The sequence below is a fragment of the Acinonyx jubatus genome, chromosome C2, assembly GCF_027475565.1.
Source record: "Acinonyx jubatus isolate Ajub_Pintada_27869175 chromosome C2, VMU_Ajub_asm_v1.0, whole genome shotgun sequence".
NCBI lineage: Eukaryota > Metazoa > Chordata > Mammalia > Carnivora > Felidae > Acinonyx > Acinonyx jubatus.
Window position 1 is genome coordinate 73793873 of NC_069384.1, and position 17998 is coordinate 73811870.

General features: G+C 38.8%; 1 protein-coding gene across 1 annotated transcript in view; it reads left to right on the plus strand.

Moving 5' to 3' along the window:
• The window catches only part of ATP13A4 (ATPase 13A4), a 196563-nt gene that overhangs the window by 88350 nt on the left and 90215 nt on the right, over window positions 1-17998 (plus strand). Inside the window, exons 12-16 of the mRNA XM_053221900.1 lie at window positions 9726-9860; window positions 12365-12535; window positions 13612-13769; window positions 14375-14563; window positions 17082-17143. Coding sequence (XP_053077875.1) covers window positions 9726-9860; window positions 12365-12535; window positions 13612-13769; window positions 14375-14563; window positions 17082-17143 — 715 coding nt within the window. The remainder of the gene's footprint in view (window positions 1-9725; window positions 9861-12364; window positions 12536-13611; window positions 13770-14374; window positions 14564-17081; window positions 17144-17998) is intronic.

Genomic DNA, 17998 nt, shown 5'->3' on the forward strand with positions numbered 1-17998 from the left:
TACAGTGGGCATTTTTTGTCTTTTATAAGATATTTTGGGTTAATTTTACTGGAATCAAAGTTCATAATTATTTTACAATGCATCTATTTTATTAAGTATATCAATAGTTTATTCCTTTCTATTTCTGAGTAGAGTCCCAGTGTATGGATAGACTAGTTTGTACACACCCATTCACCTACTGATGGAAATTTGGGTTGTTTCTAGTATTGGGCTATTATAAATAATGCCTCTGTGAAAATTTGTGTACAAGTTTTTGCATGGACATCCACTTTCATTTCTTATGGGAAAATACATAACTGTGGGGCATCTGGGTGGCTCAGTCCGTGAAGTGACCAACTTTGGCTCAGGTCATGATCTCACGGTTTGTGAGTTCGAGCCCCACGTCAGGCTCTGTGCTGACCGCTCAGAGCCTGGAGCCTGCTTCGGATTCTGTGTCTCCCTCTCTGTCTGCCCCTCTCCTGCTTCCTCTCTGTCTCTCAAAATAAATAAACATTTAAAAGAAGAAGAAGAAGAAGAAGAAGAAGAAGAAGAAGAAGAAGAAGAAGAAGAAGAAGAAGAAACTACAAAAGTGCGAAATGGCTAGGTCATATGGCAGGTAAGTGTTTAACTTTTAAGACACTGCGAAATTGTTTTAGAAAGAGTTTGTACCATTTTACATTCTTAACAGCAGTGTATGAGAACTGCAGTTGCCCTATACTCTTATCTGCACTTGGTATGCTCAGTCTTTTTAATTTCAGCCATTTTTAACAGGTGTGTAATAATATCTCATTGTAATCTTAATTTGCATTTCCTCAATGACTCATGGCACTGACCACTTTTTCAAGTGCTTATTTTCTACATATATATTTTGTTTGGTGAAGTTAAAATTTTTGTGCTGCTAGATTCACTTTTACTAATTGACTTTTGAGATTTCTTTCTGTATTCTGAATACAAATCTTTTGTCACAAAGATGCCTTGCAAATATCTTTTTCTCACTCTGGGACTTCGCTTTCCATTCTCTTTACAGTGTCTCCCAAAGGGTGGATATTTCTACTTTTGTTAACATCCAGTTTATCAAATTTTCCTCTTGTGGATAATGCTTTTTGTGTCAGATCTAAGAAATCTTTGTCTAATCCAAGGTTATCAAGCTTTTCTGTGGTGTCCTAATGTAAATAAGTGCTTAATACCTAAGTTCTTAATGAATACTTACTCAATAAATTGATGTGAGGTATTTTTTTATTTGAAAATGTATTTTTATAACCATACAATGGGAAATAATGGTTATTTTCTTTTTTCAATTTTAAAAGCTTTATTTAGGTGTATTTTATATAACCTATAATATTTATAGGTTAAATAAATATAATTTTTGGTCCAATTTGCTTCCATACAACACCCAGTGCTCATCCCAACATGAGACATCCTTTGCAAAATGAAGGGTTACAAGCTGGTAGCTTCCTTGGAAATCCTCCACATTTGGGAAATTTGTTAAAGGTTAGGGTAGATTGAACAGATTTAACGATATTTAACAACTTTGTTGCATATGAAGTTGGGGAGTACAAGTAGGACACTTTCCTAAAGGACTGAATAGTCTGAATAACTCATTTCATCAAGAAATAATCCATAGTTTTCAAAATGGGATAGTAATTATGAATATAACCTGGTGGCAAAATTCTAGTCTTTCTTTATCCAACCCTTAGGTTGGAACACACCTGGTTCTCAGGAGGAGAGAGGGCTATAATTAACAACTACAATGCATACTTTTCTATCACACAGACAAGCAACAAAAATCTATAAAATTTGTAGCCCAACCAGAAACGATTTGGGTCCCAGGATCATAATGTTACATAGAATGCAGGGTGATGCTCCCTGTCACCCTTCCTCTCAGACCTCCAAGTGATGGGGTTCTTTCCAAAAGGGGAATGTCCTTCATGAGAGAGAAAAAAGCCACATTCAGATTAAATTAAGTGCCGTGTTTTTGTTTTAACAATTGGTAGCAAAAACCAGGCTGTTTGCTTAGCTTTATTTACTTACGGTGGCTAAGAGTTTGGGGTTGCTCCTGGAAAATTGGGTGCTTGGCAGGGTTTATAACCAAGTTAGCTTGGTGAGTGGAAGAACACGTCTTTGAACTCATAAATAATCAGCAACACTGCCACTATATTCCTTTCGTGAGACTACCGGTGAAGTCCTTGGTGGCTAGCTGATAACCATGAGTGTATTGTTTTTGTTTCTGTTTTTCTCCAGGTGTAAAAGGCCTCCTCCAGACTAGACATCATTAATGAGGCTTCTAATGGGCAAATATACTTTCAATCTTTCAGGACAATCCTTTGCTTCCTACTGTAAATTAGTATCGATCTGGTCTTCTAGTTATTTCTCCTTTCAGGCACAATAGGAAAATTAATGTAACAAGTAAAGTTCTGCCTGCTGTGAAGCTTTTCTTCTTCACGGTCATTCTGGGACCCTTTTAAGCCAGGATCTAAAACCATGAAATATTTGGGATTCTTTCTTGTCTGTTAATGATCACAAAAAAACTTCATCTGAGGTCTTTGATGTACAATGAGGAACAGACAACAGAATGACAAAATTGGGAAGACATGTTGGGAGATGAAAAAAATGTTCTTAAAATTCACTTGGATTTTAAAAATCTGATTGAGTCTTATTTTGTTTATAACTCTTCTACTTGATAATTGAATCTTGTTGGAAACTCATAATTTATAACGGCCAGTCATATCAGATAACGTTAAATTCATGATAGACAGGTAAAGGCTCTGGTTTTTAGTCTCCCTCAGAGATTAATAGAAACAAACAAACAAACAAAAACTACATTGGATTCTAGAATGTTCATAGTTTTAGGTTTCTTATTTAGATCTATATTGTATTTTGAATTTTTTTTTAAAGATTGAAGTTCATTTTTTTTTTTTTTTGCAAATAGACATTCAAATGTTCCAATATCATTTGTTGAAAAGACTGTCCTTTCTTCACTCAGTTGCCTTTGCATCTTGGTAAAAAATCGGTTGTTCATATACAGGTGGATCTGTTTCTAGACTCCCTATTCTATTCTACTGATCTGTCTGTCTTTATACCAAAGCCACAAGGTGGCTTTATAATTAGTCTTAAAATAGCATAATGTAGTCATCCAACTTTGTTCTCTTTTTCAGAGTTGCTTTGGTGATATCGGGCCCTTTGCATTTTCATAGGACTGTTAGAATCATCCTGTAAATTTCTAACAACAACAACAACAACAAAAAACCATGATGAGATTTTGATTAGGATTGTGTGAAATCTGTAGATCAATTTGTGGAAAGTTGACATATTAATAAATTTGAGTCTTCTGACCTATGGACATAGTGTGTCTCTCCATTTATTTCATTTTGGTTAATTTGGTCTTCTTTCTCTCAGCAATATTTCACAGTTTTTGGTGTGTGGGCCTTACACATTCTAAGATTCATTCCTAAATATTTCATGATTTTGATGGTCTTGTGAATGGTATTTTTAAATGTAAATGTTCAATTGTTCGTTTGCCAGTAGTTTCCTCAAATGCATGTGATGATTCATCTCTAAGCATTCTTGGGTCTGTATTCTGAACTCATAGAGACCTCTGGATTTTGTCTGGGTTCCCCTTCCCTGCACAGTGGCCTGGGAAGTCTCTAAAGGCAGTAAGCTAAGCAATTGCAAGGCACCTTCACTTGTTTTCTGTCTTTTGTTGCTTATGTTCAGTGAAAACCATTGTTTCACATATTTTGTATGGGTTTGGTTGTTTCTGGTGGGAAGATAAATCTGTTCTTTTTTACTACTTCTTGGCTGGAAGTGAATCTTGACCTTTTAAAAATAACCTGGTCATTTTCTTGCTTAATTTTTTATGATGAAACATTTCGCATACAGACAATAATGGAGAGAATACAATAATGACACCCATGTGGTTTTCACTCAAAGTCAATGATTATCAGCTCATTGAATCTTTTTTTTTCCAACTGTCTTACTGCCTCCTTCACTCTAGATTTATTTTGTTGCTATTCCAGATATCATGTGATTTCATTTGAAAAAAATTCAGTATATATGCAAAATATAACAATTCCTTTTAAATTTCTTTACCTAAAAAAATAAAATAGCTCCATAATTTAAAAAACCAATTATATAGAAGTATTCAAATTTTCTTAGCTGAGTCACCAGTGTGTGTTTATACATGTATATACATCTTCAAATCAGGATCTAAATAAAGTCCACATACTGCAATTGATTGATAAGTCTCCTCTAGTTTATTTTTTATAATAATTTTTAAATGCTTATTTTTAGAGAGATAGAACATTGGAGAGAGAGAGAGAGAGAGAGACAATTCCCAGCAGGCTCCACACTTTCAGCATGGAGCCGACTCTCACAAACTGTGAGATCATGACCTGAGCCCAAATCCAGAGTCAGATGCTTAACCGACTACACCACCCAGGGGCCCCAAGTCTCAAGTTTATTTTAACTCTACACATTCCCTCCTCCATATCTTACATTTTCCTTGCAAATTTTTTTGTTGCTGTTGAAGAAAGGAAGTGGTTCATCCTGTGGGTTCTACAGTTTGGGTTATGTTGATTGCATATTCATAAAATTATTTAACTTGATTTTCTATTGCTTGCAATTCCTGTAAATTGGTAGTTAGATCCAAGGCTTGAGTTTTTGGCAAGAATACTTCATAGTTGACATAGTGAACTTCTTTTTTTTAAGTTTATTTACTTTGAGAGCGAAGGAGAGAGAGAACTCATGAGCAGGGGAGAGGCAGAGAGAGAGAGAGAGAGAGTATCTCAAGAAGGCTCCACACTGTCAGGGCAGATGTGGGGCTCAATCTCAGGATGGTGAGATCATCCTGAGCTGAAATCAAGAGTCAGACGTTCACCAACTGAGCGACCCAGTCACTCTGATATTGTGAACTTCTAAAATGGGAGGTGCATACTATCTGATTATCTTCTTTTTGTGACATTAGCAAACAAATGTTTATGACCTAGATTTACTATTTCATTAGGAGTTTCAAATTTCTACTTGTATCATACCATCTTCACATACTAAGTGGAATATTTCAGTAAAGAAAAACCCTCCTCAACTATTTCATTACCCTGAGATTCAGTTTGTTTAAGAAATAAAAGATTAATATTTGATTATTCTTTTTATGTACCAGCTTTCAAAATAATGGGTTGATCCTCTAGCATTATCCAAAGGATTTTTTTTTTAGAGTCAATATGGATGTATAATGTTAAACGTTGTTGGTACATTTCTCTCCATGGCAATTTTTATTCTTACTGTGCTCAAATTGTCTCATCTTTGGCCGTTGAGTGCCTCCTCAGGTTGGCTTCTGAATTCTTTTGCCATGACTTCAGCAGTCTTTGAAAATTTTATTGCTTTCTGATATGGTATGATATTCCAAGTTCATCTGGAACAGTTCTGCTCTAAACCTGGACACATCCATTTTTCCAAAGAGCTCTTAGTATGGTAGTTAGAGACCTCAAACAGCGCACTGGAAGTGCTCGTTTCTACGTGTTAGTCACTGTTGCTAGGCCTTTTTAGGAGACAGAGGTAGGAAATAATTTATTTCTTTTTTTAAATGTTTATTTATGTTTGAGAAAGAGAGAAACAGAGTGTGAGCAGGGGAGGGGCAGAGAGAGAAGGAGACACGGAATCCGAAACAGGCTCCAGGCTCTGAGCTGTCAGCACAGAGCCCAACGCAGGACTCGAACTCACGAACCGCGAGATCATGGCCTGGACCGAAGTCAGCACTTAACTGACTGAGCCACCCAGGCACCCAGGAAATAATTTCTTAAAGATACAATACGTTATGAGTTCGTACTGGCCTTTCTAATTCAAGTTTAGAGCTATGGGCTTTTTACTTAACTTTGTTGATTGTTGATTGTTGATTGTCTCTCCATTATCTCAAGTGTCGTGATTCTCAATGATAGCAACAAATTACTCATTTGCTCTGTTCCTCATACACACTAATCTTAGAATAGCAAACCAAGACACCCTGCAGGAATGTAATTCCTAAAAACAATTTCATGTTTTGTTGGAATTCTTCTTTTCTCCCACTTATGATATGCCATTTCAAATGGTACAAATTATACATTTTTTAAAAAAAATTATGTTTCAGAGTTACTCAAAATGATTCTTCTCTGTTTATGTCAACAATTTGATAGGGTCATCCCATTCATTTTGCCTTAGGTTTTTAGTGTTAGCTTTTCAAATTTGTTTTTTGTATTCCTTTATGTAGATATTATACACAAATATATATTGTATAAAATATAAATGTATAAATTTAATAAATTATATATATAATGTATAAATGATAAATTAGATAAAATGTGTATTATGATTACATAAACTATCTGCATGGTTCAAAAGATCTTAAAGGTCTTAAATCCATAAGACAAGACATTTGGGAGAGTCAGGCTCCTATCCTTCTTTATCTACCTTGTGTAATCTCTACAAGAATCATTTTTGTTTGCTTTTGATTTATTCGTACATTTAACGGATACAAAAATTGTATATGATATCCATATCTGTATCGCATGTATACAGAAGATTATATATATTTATACTGCTGTTTAGATGACAGGGATATACCATACACATTTAACTTATATTTCCTGGTGTGTATGTTTTACATGCTTTATTTTAATTGAAGTATAGTTGACATAGAATGCTATATTAGTTTCAGGTGTATTTATATACTTAACTGTGTTTCATAGAGAGTCTTTCATAATGGGATATAGAAATAGTTTTCGCGTGTGATTTCAGCTGTATAGTAAGTACTCTTGTGTATGGCGGAGCCATTGTTTATTCAACCAATTCTCTATTGAAGTATGTTTTTTATTATTGTTTTTTAGTGTTTACTATTACAGACAGTGCTGAAGTAAAAAGGCTTGTTTGTGCATATGTCTTTTCATATTGCCACCAGTTTATCTTTGGCATTGATTTCGAGAAGTAAAATTGCTGAGTTAAAGGATGGATGTGTGTATGTACTTTTGCTAGGTACATATTGCTAAATTTCTTTCCATGGAGATGGTACCAACTTGCATTTGCACCAGAAATTGTGAGAGTGCCTGTGTCTTCGTGGCCTTGTCAACAGACTATGCCGGCAAACTTTTAGATTTTTCTAATTAGATAGATGGGCAATGTTATATGTATATATTTATTTTTTTCTTTTTTAAGGGAATAACTTGACTCTTACAGAAAAGTTGCCAGAATAGTTCAAATAACTTTTTCCCTGAGCAATTTGAGAGTATGTTTCCAAACTAAGGCTCCATGACTCTTACATATTTTAGTGTGTGTTTCTCAAAGACAAGGACGTTCTCCTACATAAATGACAGTGTAGCCGTTAATATCAGGAAGTTAATATTGATATATTAATAGAAACTGATGCTCAGACCCTATTCGAATTTTCCCAGTGGTTAATAATGTTCTTAATAGAAAAGGATTTGGGATCACACAATGGTATTCAACATATCTCTTTAGTTTTCAGTCTTCCCTTGATTTTCATGACTTTGATTCCTTTCACTCTGATTATTTTGTAGAAAGTCTCACAATCTGGATTTTTCTGATGTTTCCTAATAGTTATATTCAGGTTATGCATTTATGGCTGGATATCACAGAAGTGATGCTATGTCCTTGTTGCTTCCTCTCAAGTGCTGCGTAATTTAAATTTGTCCTATTACTGGTGATGTTAATTTGGATTACTTTGCTAAATAGTACCTGCCAGGTTTCTCCACTGTAAATTTACTCTTTTCCCCTTTGTAATTAATAAATATTTTGTTGAGAGATACTTTGAGACGATATAAATAAACTCTCCTCATTAAATTTACCCACTAGTTGTAGTATCCATTGCTATTTCTTGGCTAAAGTATTACTTTGATGGTTGCCAAATGGTGATTTTCTAATTTTATCTTTTCTCCTACAGTAATTGTAATGTTACTGTAGGAAAAAACTATCTTTCTCCTCATTTATTCATCCATGTGCTTATATCATATGGACTCATGAATTCCTATTTTATTTGATGGGTTATAGTTCATTTATCTTTATTTACTGTGATGCTCAAATTGTTACACATTTAGGCAGTGAAAGCCTGTTAAATTGGTTGTGATGTTTTTTCTTTCTCCGTATTTCCTTCAGCAACAAAATGTTCTAGCTTATATGATACTTTTCTTGGCCCAGCCTCATAATCAGCCATTTCCTTAAGGAACAACGATTCTTTCTGGGGAGAGGAATAGAATTTAGAAACCAAAATTTGGGCACTAGATATGCACATTATTATTGGGGTTTCACTGCTCCCAGGCCCTCTCAGAGAACAGAATTAGTGAATATATGTATATCAAAAGATAAGCAAACGTATTTTATATATACGTGTTCTTACATACACATACATTTACCTCTATATTATTTCCCTATTTATCTATTGAAAACTGTCAGTTTCCATTGTTGTCTCTAATTCTAATCTAATACCAAAGAGTTTATTCTAGGTTTATTTCCATCTATATTTGTAAGTTCCTTTCTTTATGAGAAACCTGACTCCTATTAGCCTCATTATATCTACTTATTCTATCAATCCCTGCTGAGCGGAACCCAACATCCATCATTACTGATGCCCTCCCCTACTTCCATGTAGACCCCTTTTTCACCCTTCTTGGATTCTAACATCCCACACCAGGCCACTGTCACCAATGTGGCCCTTCTCTCCCTCCTTGGGCTCTGACACCCTGCACCAGGTCATGTAAACACCTGTCCATTCTGCTTAGGCTCCAAAACTGGCAGCAGGCTGCCCCCACACCCCACTCCACCCAACCTTCTGCAAGAATGCCTATCTTATTTAACCCCTCTAGCTTTGGGATTGAGTAAGGAAGGAAAAAAGTAAAAGAAAGCAGATGGGAGGAAAGGAAGGAAGGTAGGTAGGAGGGAAGGAACTTTCATTTTTTAAATTATGAGTAAGAATGAGATCTCTTCAAATGTTTAGCATGCCATTTGCATTGTGCGTATGCCTCTGTGTGTATGTGTGTGTATGTGTATGTGTGTGTGTGTGTGCATGTATGAACTGTTAACATCTCTAGCAATTTTGCTATAGTCATTTGCTGTACATCTCTTTTTTCAGGAATTCTTTATATATTAGGAATATTAATCTTTTGTAATGTCCTGTAAATTTCAAATGCGTTTTCTAAATTTGTCTTTAGGTTTTTTCTCTGTTTTCATTTTATGCAATTTATTACTTTTTTCTCTTATTGTTCTCAGATTTTGAATCAACATTGAGGAATAGTTTCCTTTTTTAAAAATATAATGTATTCTCAAGTTAGCTAACATACAGTGTATACAGTGTGCTCTTGGCTTCAGAAGTAGATTCCCACGATTCATTGCTTACATACAACACCCAGCCCATTCCAACAAATGCCCTTCTCAATGCTTATCACCCACTTTCCCCTCTCCCCTACCCCCCCCCCCATCAACCCTCAGTTTGTTCTCTGTATTTAAGAGTCTCTTATGGTTTGCCTCTCTCGCTGTTTGAAACTATTTTTCCCCTTCCCTTCCCCCACGGTCTTCTGTTAAGTTTCTCATATTCCACCTATGAGTGAAAACATGATATCTGTCTTTCTCTGCCTGACTTATTTCACTGAGCAAAATACCCTCCAGTTCCATCCACGTTGCTTTTTCATTGATTTCCAATTGAGCTAGATGTTGGACTACATTGTTGTGAGAAAAAAATCTGACTTGACTCTGCCATCTCACACTTTCAGCTGGAGTCCAAGAGCTGGAATCACGCTTCCTGGTACCCGGAGATCTATTAATTTTGACGGGAAACAAAGTGCAAATGCCATGCGATGCCATCCTGATTGATGGCAGCTGTGTGGTAGATGAAGGCATGCTGACAGGTACGGTTCTGTCTCACGACTTACAGCCTGGCAAGCTCTCCAGTTCCTCTCTATCAGAACAACCGTGGCAAAGCTGGGCTTGCTGTGGGATATTACACTCCCACAATTCTTACTTGACTGTCCTGCTCTGGATGGGAGAGTTCAAATTAAAGCTGCTTTCTGTGTCCTAAGTTTGATACAGTTGTAATTTTCTGAGTGCTTAGCATTTTCTTCTTGAACAAAGGTTATTGCAACCCTGTCGCTTTACCTTAGAAGACTGTAGAGATCATTAGACATTGCAAATCATCTGTGACTTTTATGTTCAGTATTTTCATATAAATTATATCTTTTGATAAACTTGGAAGATATGAAAGCTATTGATGACATCCTGAAACCCAGAAGGTCAAGTCCAAGCTCTTCCCTGCCTTGGCTTGAATATGTGAAAAGGTTCACGACAAAGGATTTGTCACACATCTGCTGCCTGAAAACACACTGGGACTTTAGGACTAATTGAATTTCATTTTTAAGTAGTATGCTGCTAGAGCAGGGAGGGACCTTAGAGGTCACTGCATCTCATGGATATGGAAGCTGAGGTCCAGAGAGAAGAGACCTTGAGATCACAGTGCTTCGAGTTCTCACGAGTGCACATTTGAGGAGATGTTGTGCCAACATTTCTGTAAGATAAAGAAGAATCATAAAGCTTTTTTCACAGATGGACTAGGGGGCTGAGAAGACACATTGACATACTGTGGTTCCCACTGAAGCCAAAATTGAATCCATTTCTCTAGGACAGACCAGGAAGGCATGAAATGGAGACAAGAACATGTATCTTTCTTCTATGTAACTTTACCAAAAAATGTTTTTTTTTATTAAAAAATGTTTTTTTAATGTTTATTTATTTTTGGAGACAGAGAGACACAGAGCATGAACAGGGAGGAGCAGAGAGAGAGGGAGACACAGAGTCGGAAACAGTCTCCAGTCTCTGAGCTGTCAGCACAGAGCCCAACGTGGGGCCCGAACTCACGAACTGTGAGATCATGACCTGAGCCAAAGTCAGACACTCAACCGACTGAGCCACCCAGGCATATGGTCTCCCCCCACCCCAATTTTTTTAATGTGTGGCAGGCCATGTTTCTTCATATAAGGAATCCATAGATTTGTAAAATTCCTTTAGTGCTGGGACCTCAGCAATGCTAAGTACCTTTCTTCTGGCAAAAAGTGGCCCTACTACAGTGGGACATATCTCTGACTTTGTACTGCCCACTTTTCAAAGGCCAGTGGAAGGCTTTACAAGGTTTATTCCACAGATCCGACCCTAATTACTTCCTCAACGTCATTCACCACCCTGTATTAGCACTTCAGCCCACTGCCATCTGCTCCTTCCATGTCACTGGCAGCAGTCACCCATGTCCCAATGGCCAAACCCAATGGATTCCTTAGATTTCTCTTCTTGTTGACCTCTCTGCTGCTTTTGATGATTCTGACCATCTTTCCCTTTGGAAAACTCTCTTCTCCCTAACTGTCCAAGATAGCGCCATGTCCCATGCTGCTCCTGATTGTTGGTAGTGCTCAGAGCTATGTCCTAGTCCTATCCTCTTCTATCCTCACTCTTGGTCCCTCAGTAATCTTCTCTCTCCTATGACTTTAATCATAGCCTGTAAGGTGGTGAACTTTGACTAAATGTCTCTGGTCTAGGCTTCTCCCTTGAACTCCAGACTCAAATAAATAAATAAATGCAAGATGTCTCAACATAGCCATTCCACAAGACATCTCCAACTCATGGTGAACATAAAGCAACTCTTCCTTCCTCCTATAATCCCTGTGTTGATGACTAATGCCACCCTCTGCTCATTTCCCCAAGTTGGAAACCAAGAAGCCATTTTGAATTTCTCTGTTCCTATGACCTCCCAATATAAAATTCTCCCCAAGTTTTGTAACTTCTTACCTTCTTATTTCTCAGCTCCCGGACTTCCTTTTACTCTCACTGCCTGCTGCCATAAGTCAGACCTTGTTCTCTCCATCTGGATGTCCAGCTTCCAACCTCACCAGACTTCAATCCATTCCCTGTACTGCAGATAGAGTACTCTCTCTCTTGTACATGAATATGATATTACTCTCCTGAATAAAACACTTAAATATCTCCCTACTCCCTTCTGCCACTAATGCCTACCAAAACCATGTAAACACTTAAATATGTGCACCTAGGGCCTCCCTGCTTTGGTTTCCTGCACAGATCTCATGGCCCCTCATTCCCCATGCCCCACATTCTGGACCTCACAACTTGCTATTCTAGCAAGGCTATTTCTAGCCTTCTTTAATGTCCGTGTTGGATGTTACGATACTTATAGTATTTATAATGCAACATTATTCTTATTTATTGGGACTACAAATCTCCTAAAAAACAATCTCCTTGTATCCCTAATACCTAGGGTTGTCCCTGCCACCCCCTGCAGGCTTATAACAAACATCCACCGCATGCCTAGTGAGTGCATACGTGATTTAAATGAGATGTTTGTTTTCTATAGGAGAAAGTATTCCAGTCACTAAAACTCCATTGCCCAAGATGGAGAGCTCCATGCCCTGGAAAACGCAGAGTGAAGCCGATTATAAAAGGCATGTCCTTTTCTGTGGGACAGAGGTTATCCAAGCCAAGGGAGCGTGCTCCGGGACCGTGAGGGCGGTGGTGCTACAGACTGGTGAGTGAGCGTCCCTTCTTTGGTTTGTTACTTTAATGAAATATTTTTGCTCAGTGTGTCTAGTGCCTGAAATCTATTAGGTAAGCAATAGTCTTTCGATAACGAACCAAACCTATTAAAGTTCCATATTTCAAGTGTGAATTGCACTATGGACATGCCTTTTAGTCAACAAAATACCGATGACAATAATTACTATTAACGTGTTTTGTAGTTTAGAAACTATCTCTATATATCAAACCTGCACAGCAAAGATGCTTGTTCCCACTTCGTACATAAATAGGCTGAGGTCAGCACAATCTGAACAAACTTAAAAAAAAAAAAAAATCACATAGTCACTGACAGACCTGGGTCTAGAATTTAGATCTTTTAGCCCCAAATCCCAAGTTTTTTCTAGCCAGGGTTAGAAATTGAAAACTTGAGGGGCGCCTGGGTGGCTCAGTCGGTTAAGCGTCCAACTTCAGCTCAGGTCATGATCTCACGGTTCGTGGGTTCGAGCCCCGCATTGGGCTCTGTGCTGACAGCTCGGAGCCTGGAGCCTGTTTCGGATTCTGTGTCTCCCTCTCTCTCTGCCCCTCCCCCACTCGTGCTCTGTCTCCCTCTGTCTCAAAAATAAATAAACATTAAAAAAATTTTAAAAAAGAAATTGAAAACTTGACACTGAAAAGTATTAGAAATTAAGTCCATCAGTATTTACTGGGTCCTATGGTTTAATTTCAAGTAACGTGTGTGTGTGTGTGTGTGTGTGTGTGTGTATGTGTGTGTGTGAGTCGTTTCTTTAAAATGAAGTTATATTGGGCAAGGCTGTGTTCTGATCTCAGTGTGGTGGTTTCCTATCTCTGGGTCGCATTGATTTTGAAAGTAGAGAGAAGAAAGATCAGAAGGGAATAGGCTCTGGAAAAGTAAGATATTTCCATTGTAGCACTCAGGTGTCTTCCCAATTATCCTTTAATTGTGTTTGGGTTTAAGCACTGTTGAAATATCTCTAGAGAAAAACAAAGGCCATGTTGAGGCTTAGAAGCGTGCTAGTAGTAGGATTTGTCATCCTAAGAATGTGGATTGTGTGTTTGTTACTTCAGGATTCAACACTGCAAAAGGGGACCTCGTGAGATCCATTCTGTACCCGAAGCCAATGAATTTTAAGCTTTACAGGGATGCCATCAGGTTCCTCCTGTGCCTTGTAGGGACAGCAACCATAGGGATGATCTATACTTTGTGCGTCTATGTGCTCAGCGGGGTAAGTTGCTTTTGTTCTTTTACTACATGCACACGTAACACTCATGGAGGTATAATTTATACTCTGCGTGTTAACCTTAATCTCAGCCATGGTTTGTAAACCTGGGAAACAAAGCCAAACGCTGATACCTGCACATGTACTCACAGTTCGCCAATATGAGAGATTGATCCCCAAGGAATACTATAACAATCAGAACTAGAGGGGCAAAACGCTGTTTCCCGAGCTACCAACAGTGCCTCTCATCTTGTACACTTCTTACACCATTTTTTCCTTTTCGATCTGAGAATATGTTTATCCCAGTAACGTACTTTTTGGCGTTATTAAATAAGGAGCTGAAAATAAAACCTGGATACCCCATGTTGGTGAGGCCATGGCAAATTTGTACATTGTTCTCTGCTGGTAGCAGCAATGAATGATTACAAACTGTTTCATTGCACTTTGGAAAATCTAGGAGAGCCATAAACCGTGCATACTTTTTGACCCACTCAAATCATTTCTGGGAATCTGACCTAAGGGAGTAAACAAAAGGAGGAAAAAAGTCATATGCACCAAGCTGTTCAGGACTGATTTACCTGTAATAGCTGAAGAGTGACTTTATGTCCCAGGAGCCTCCAGAGGAGGTGGTGAAGAAAGCCCTTGATGTCATCACAATTGCGGTCCCTCCTGCTCTACCTGCTGCTCTGACCACAGGCATTATCTATGCCCAGAAGAGGCTGAAGAAGAGAGGCATCTTTTGCATCAGCCCCCAGAGGATCAATGTATGTGGACAATTAAACCTTGTCTGCTTTGACAAGGTATGTGTGTTTCACCCTCATTATCATTGCCATTTTTATCATCGTTGTCATCGGGTAGAGGCGCTTCACACTTTTCTGGGGCAGGAAACACAGGATGTGTTATCTGCCTTCCTTTTATCTCTGGTTGGATGTGTAATATAGGAAAGGCACGTCTCTTGAGCTTCCAGATTCTGGGGTTTAGAAGAGGGAGAGTAGGTACTGAATAAGCGGGTCTTTGAAAGTCCTTCCAGCTCTAGTATTTTCTAAAACACAGTTAATTAAGGTAGCATTCTGTCCCTCCCCAGACAAAACCACATACAAGGAACAAAACTTAAACCCTTCACTATGGTCCCTGCTTGACCACTACCATGGTCAAGAATATTGCCTAGCATATAGTCAGTGCCCAATAAATATTTATTGGTTTAATAATGAATAAATAAATAATGAATAATGATAGACAATGATGAATAATAATGAATAATGCATAATGGTGAATAAATAATAATTAATCATAATAAATAATGAATGAATAAAAAAGGGAAGAATTTATTTAACTGTATTTTACTTGGGCAGTTGCACTTGGCTATAGGAAAGCTCCCATCAAATCCTTACTGTATTTTCCCATCTGTAGTATATTGCTTAAAATTATTCTTGACTATATGCCAGTTATTCCCAACCAGCCTCTTATTCTACCTCCTCCTGAATATATTCTTTGGGTCTGGTGTCTGCCTATACTGAGTGAGGGGAGGGGCTGTGAGAGGGTAAGGCAGGGATGATGGGCTGTTTTGTGTCCAGGTCTTCATTTATAAAGGGGATTGATGACTGTAGAGAGAGGTCAATGCCTTTGAAAGAAGTTTAACATTACAGTTCTCCTGGTAAGGAAAGGCACAGTCCTGTGGGCCATGGGAGGAATGGCAAGTTTGGATAAGGGATCTAAGGAAATGCCTAGACCAGGGCCTTTACTGGGGTCTCTATGGGGAAGGCAGGTCAGGGCAGGGTAAACAGCTTATGACTGGCTAGTTTGAACGATTTGGGTGAGCTTTGGGCTGCAGGGTGGTCTCTGGCCCTTGGCCCCAGGATGATGAAGGCAGAGGACTATTGCCTCCTGAGGAGTAGGGGCCAGGTAGATGATTAGTTTGCATGTCAAAGGCACGCAGAGTCCCTTACTATCTCTAAGAATTGGCTAGCCCAGGAGATGGAGTCTTTCCTTGGAAAGGTTTTTTAAGATGTCAAATCATCATAATATATAGAAAATTAATACAACACAAGGGTATAATAGGCAGGTGAATATGGGCAAATGAGTGGATTTAGGAAAGCAATAGAGCCGGTGGTTTTGACCAGAGCAAGACGTCAGTAATGGGAGAGGTTTGTACACCTTTGCTATCTGGCTAAGACATTTGTACATACCTTCCAGGCAGTGCCGAACCTTTGAAAGTGGTTTTTGGTTCTGTTTATGCTTTTTCAATAGTTGTTCTCCTTTTTCTTACTTTTGTTGTGGCAAAATGAACATTCCATAAAATTTACCGTTTTAACCATCTTTAAGTGGCTTTAAGTGCACTTACATTGTTGCGCAATCATCACCGCCATCCATCTTGAGAATTGTTCTATCTTCCCAAATGGAAACCCTGTGTCCATTAAACAGGACATTGAAGTTCTTGAGGACAGAAAAGTAATAGGATCAGAGCTATATTACATGGTTACTGGACTATCAGCGAGACCTACCACGATCAGAGGGCTAACATGGCTCTTGCCAGCATTTCTGAATTATTTTGTGATCCAATTAGCATAACAAAGAAGAATGTTCTATTTGTGGGGTCATCTCATCCCTGCACTTGGCAAAAGAAGCAGGGGTGGGACAAATCATTATGACATTAATTTGCATAAAATAAGTAATAATTAGGGGTAATTATCATAATTTGCTCTTACTCTGTGTCAGACATTAAATCAAGCACTTTATTTGTATTATCTAATTTGACGTTCACAATAACCTCATCCGATTATAAGCACATTGTACAGGTAAGGGCTCCGAGGTTCAGAGGGATTAAATAACTCTCCCAGGTCATACAGCTAGTGTTTTAAACGAGTCCAAGCTCTTCATCGTTATCCTGTACGGAGAGAAATACCAAAAAGCACCCTCTTTTACCTAACAGGTGTCAAAGAGCAAACCACCTGTTTAGAGCAGGGAAAAAGTCTACTCCCATTACTTATTTCTGATGACATACTTTTATCTTCTGCGGTAAAACCTGGGACTCACCCATTTTATAGCTCTTACAGGCTTACCAAGACTTTCCCATTAGATCCTCACAACCAGCCTCTGAGGTCTGTAAGACAGATACAGTTTTCTTCCTTTATCGCCAGCTTGGTGGTACAACTGGTAGGAGCCGTCCAAGCTTCTGCCGAGGACCCCAGGATTCCCACCTGACTGTGTCCTTCCTTGAGGTGCTGATTTCAGTAACGTGTTTGTGACATGTATTTTCCTGTTAAAACATACCTTAGGGGCTGTCGCTTCAGAGTAAACCGAGCCCTCGTTTCTGTTTAGACAGGCACCTTAACAAGGGATGGTTTGGATCTCTGGGGAGCCGTGCCCTGCGATAGGAGTGGGTGAGTACCTGGGACTGAATGCACTGGAGTTTCTCTTCTCCCAGAGAAAATACTCTGCATTTTCTCCTGAAAATTAATAATGAAGACATTTTGGCTTCAGAGCAGTCGGTTGCCAGAGTGCCTTCATGTCTCTTTGGAGCACTTCCAAGTCTTACTGAACCATGCATAGCTCCCTACACCCTGTCCCCTGCCCCATTCCACTCGCAAACCTAGGAGACAGAGGGGTTTCGCGTCTTTGCTAAGATGTGATTTGTAAAACCATTTTTACATTTTTTTTAATGTTTATTTATTTTTGAGCAAGCAAGAGGGAGAGAGGGAGAGAGAGAGAGAGAGCAGGGGAGGGGCAGAGAGAGAGGGAGACACAGAATCCAAAGCAGGCTCCAGGCTCTGAGCTGTCAGCACAGAGCCCGAGATCATGACCTGAGCCAAAGTCAGATGCTTAACCAACTAAGCCACCCAGGCACCCTGCAAAAAAATCTTAAAACTGTAATTTGCTGTCAGCATATTAGTGAGGGGCCTGAAGTTGACCCAGTGTACCCGATTTGGAGAATACCAGGACACGGTCCCTCAGGGAGGTAACATTCCTTCTACAAACTGAAGCCTTTCAGTTTGCCTGGAAGGAGAACACTGCACTGACTTGTGCACAGTGAGTTTCAGGAAGAGCAGCAGCCGTGAACCCGTAGCTAATGCACTCATTTTCCTTGGTATTGCAGTTCTGGAAACTCCACCTTTTGGGTGCAGGGCAACTCCTCCTTTCTGGCCAGAAAAGACTCGGTTTTTGGCAATTTTCAGCTTGGGGTGGTATGATTTGCATGGCTCTCTTGTGTGGCCCTCTTGTGGGCATGTCTGACATTG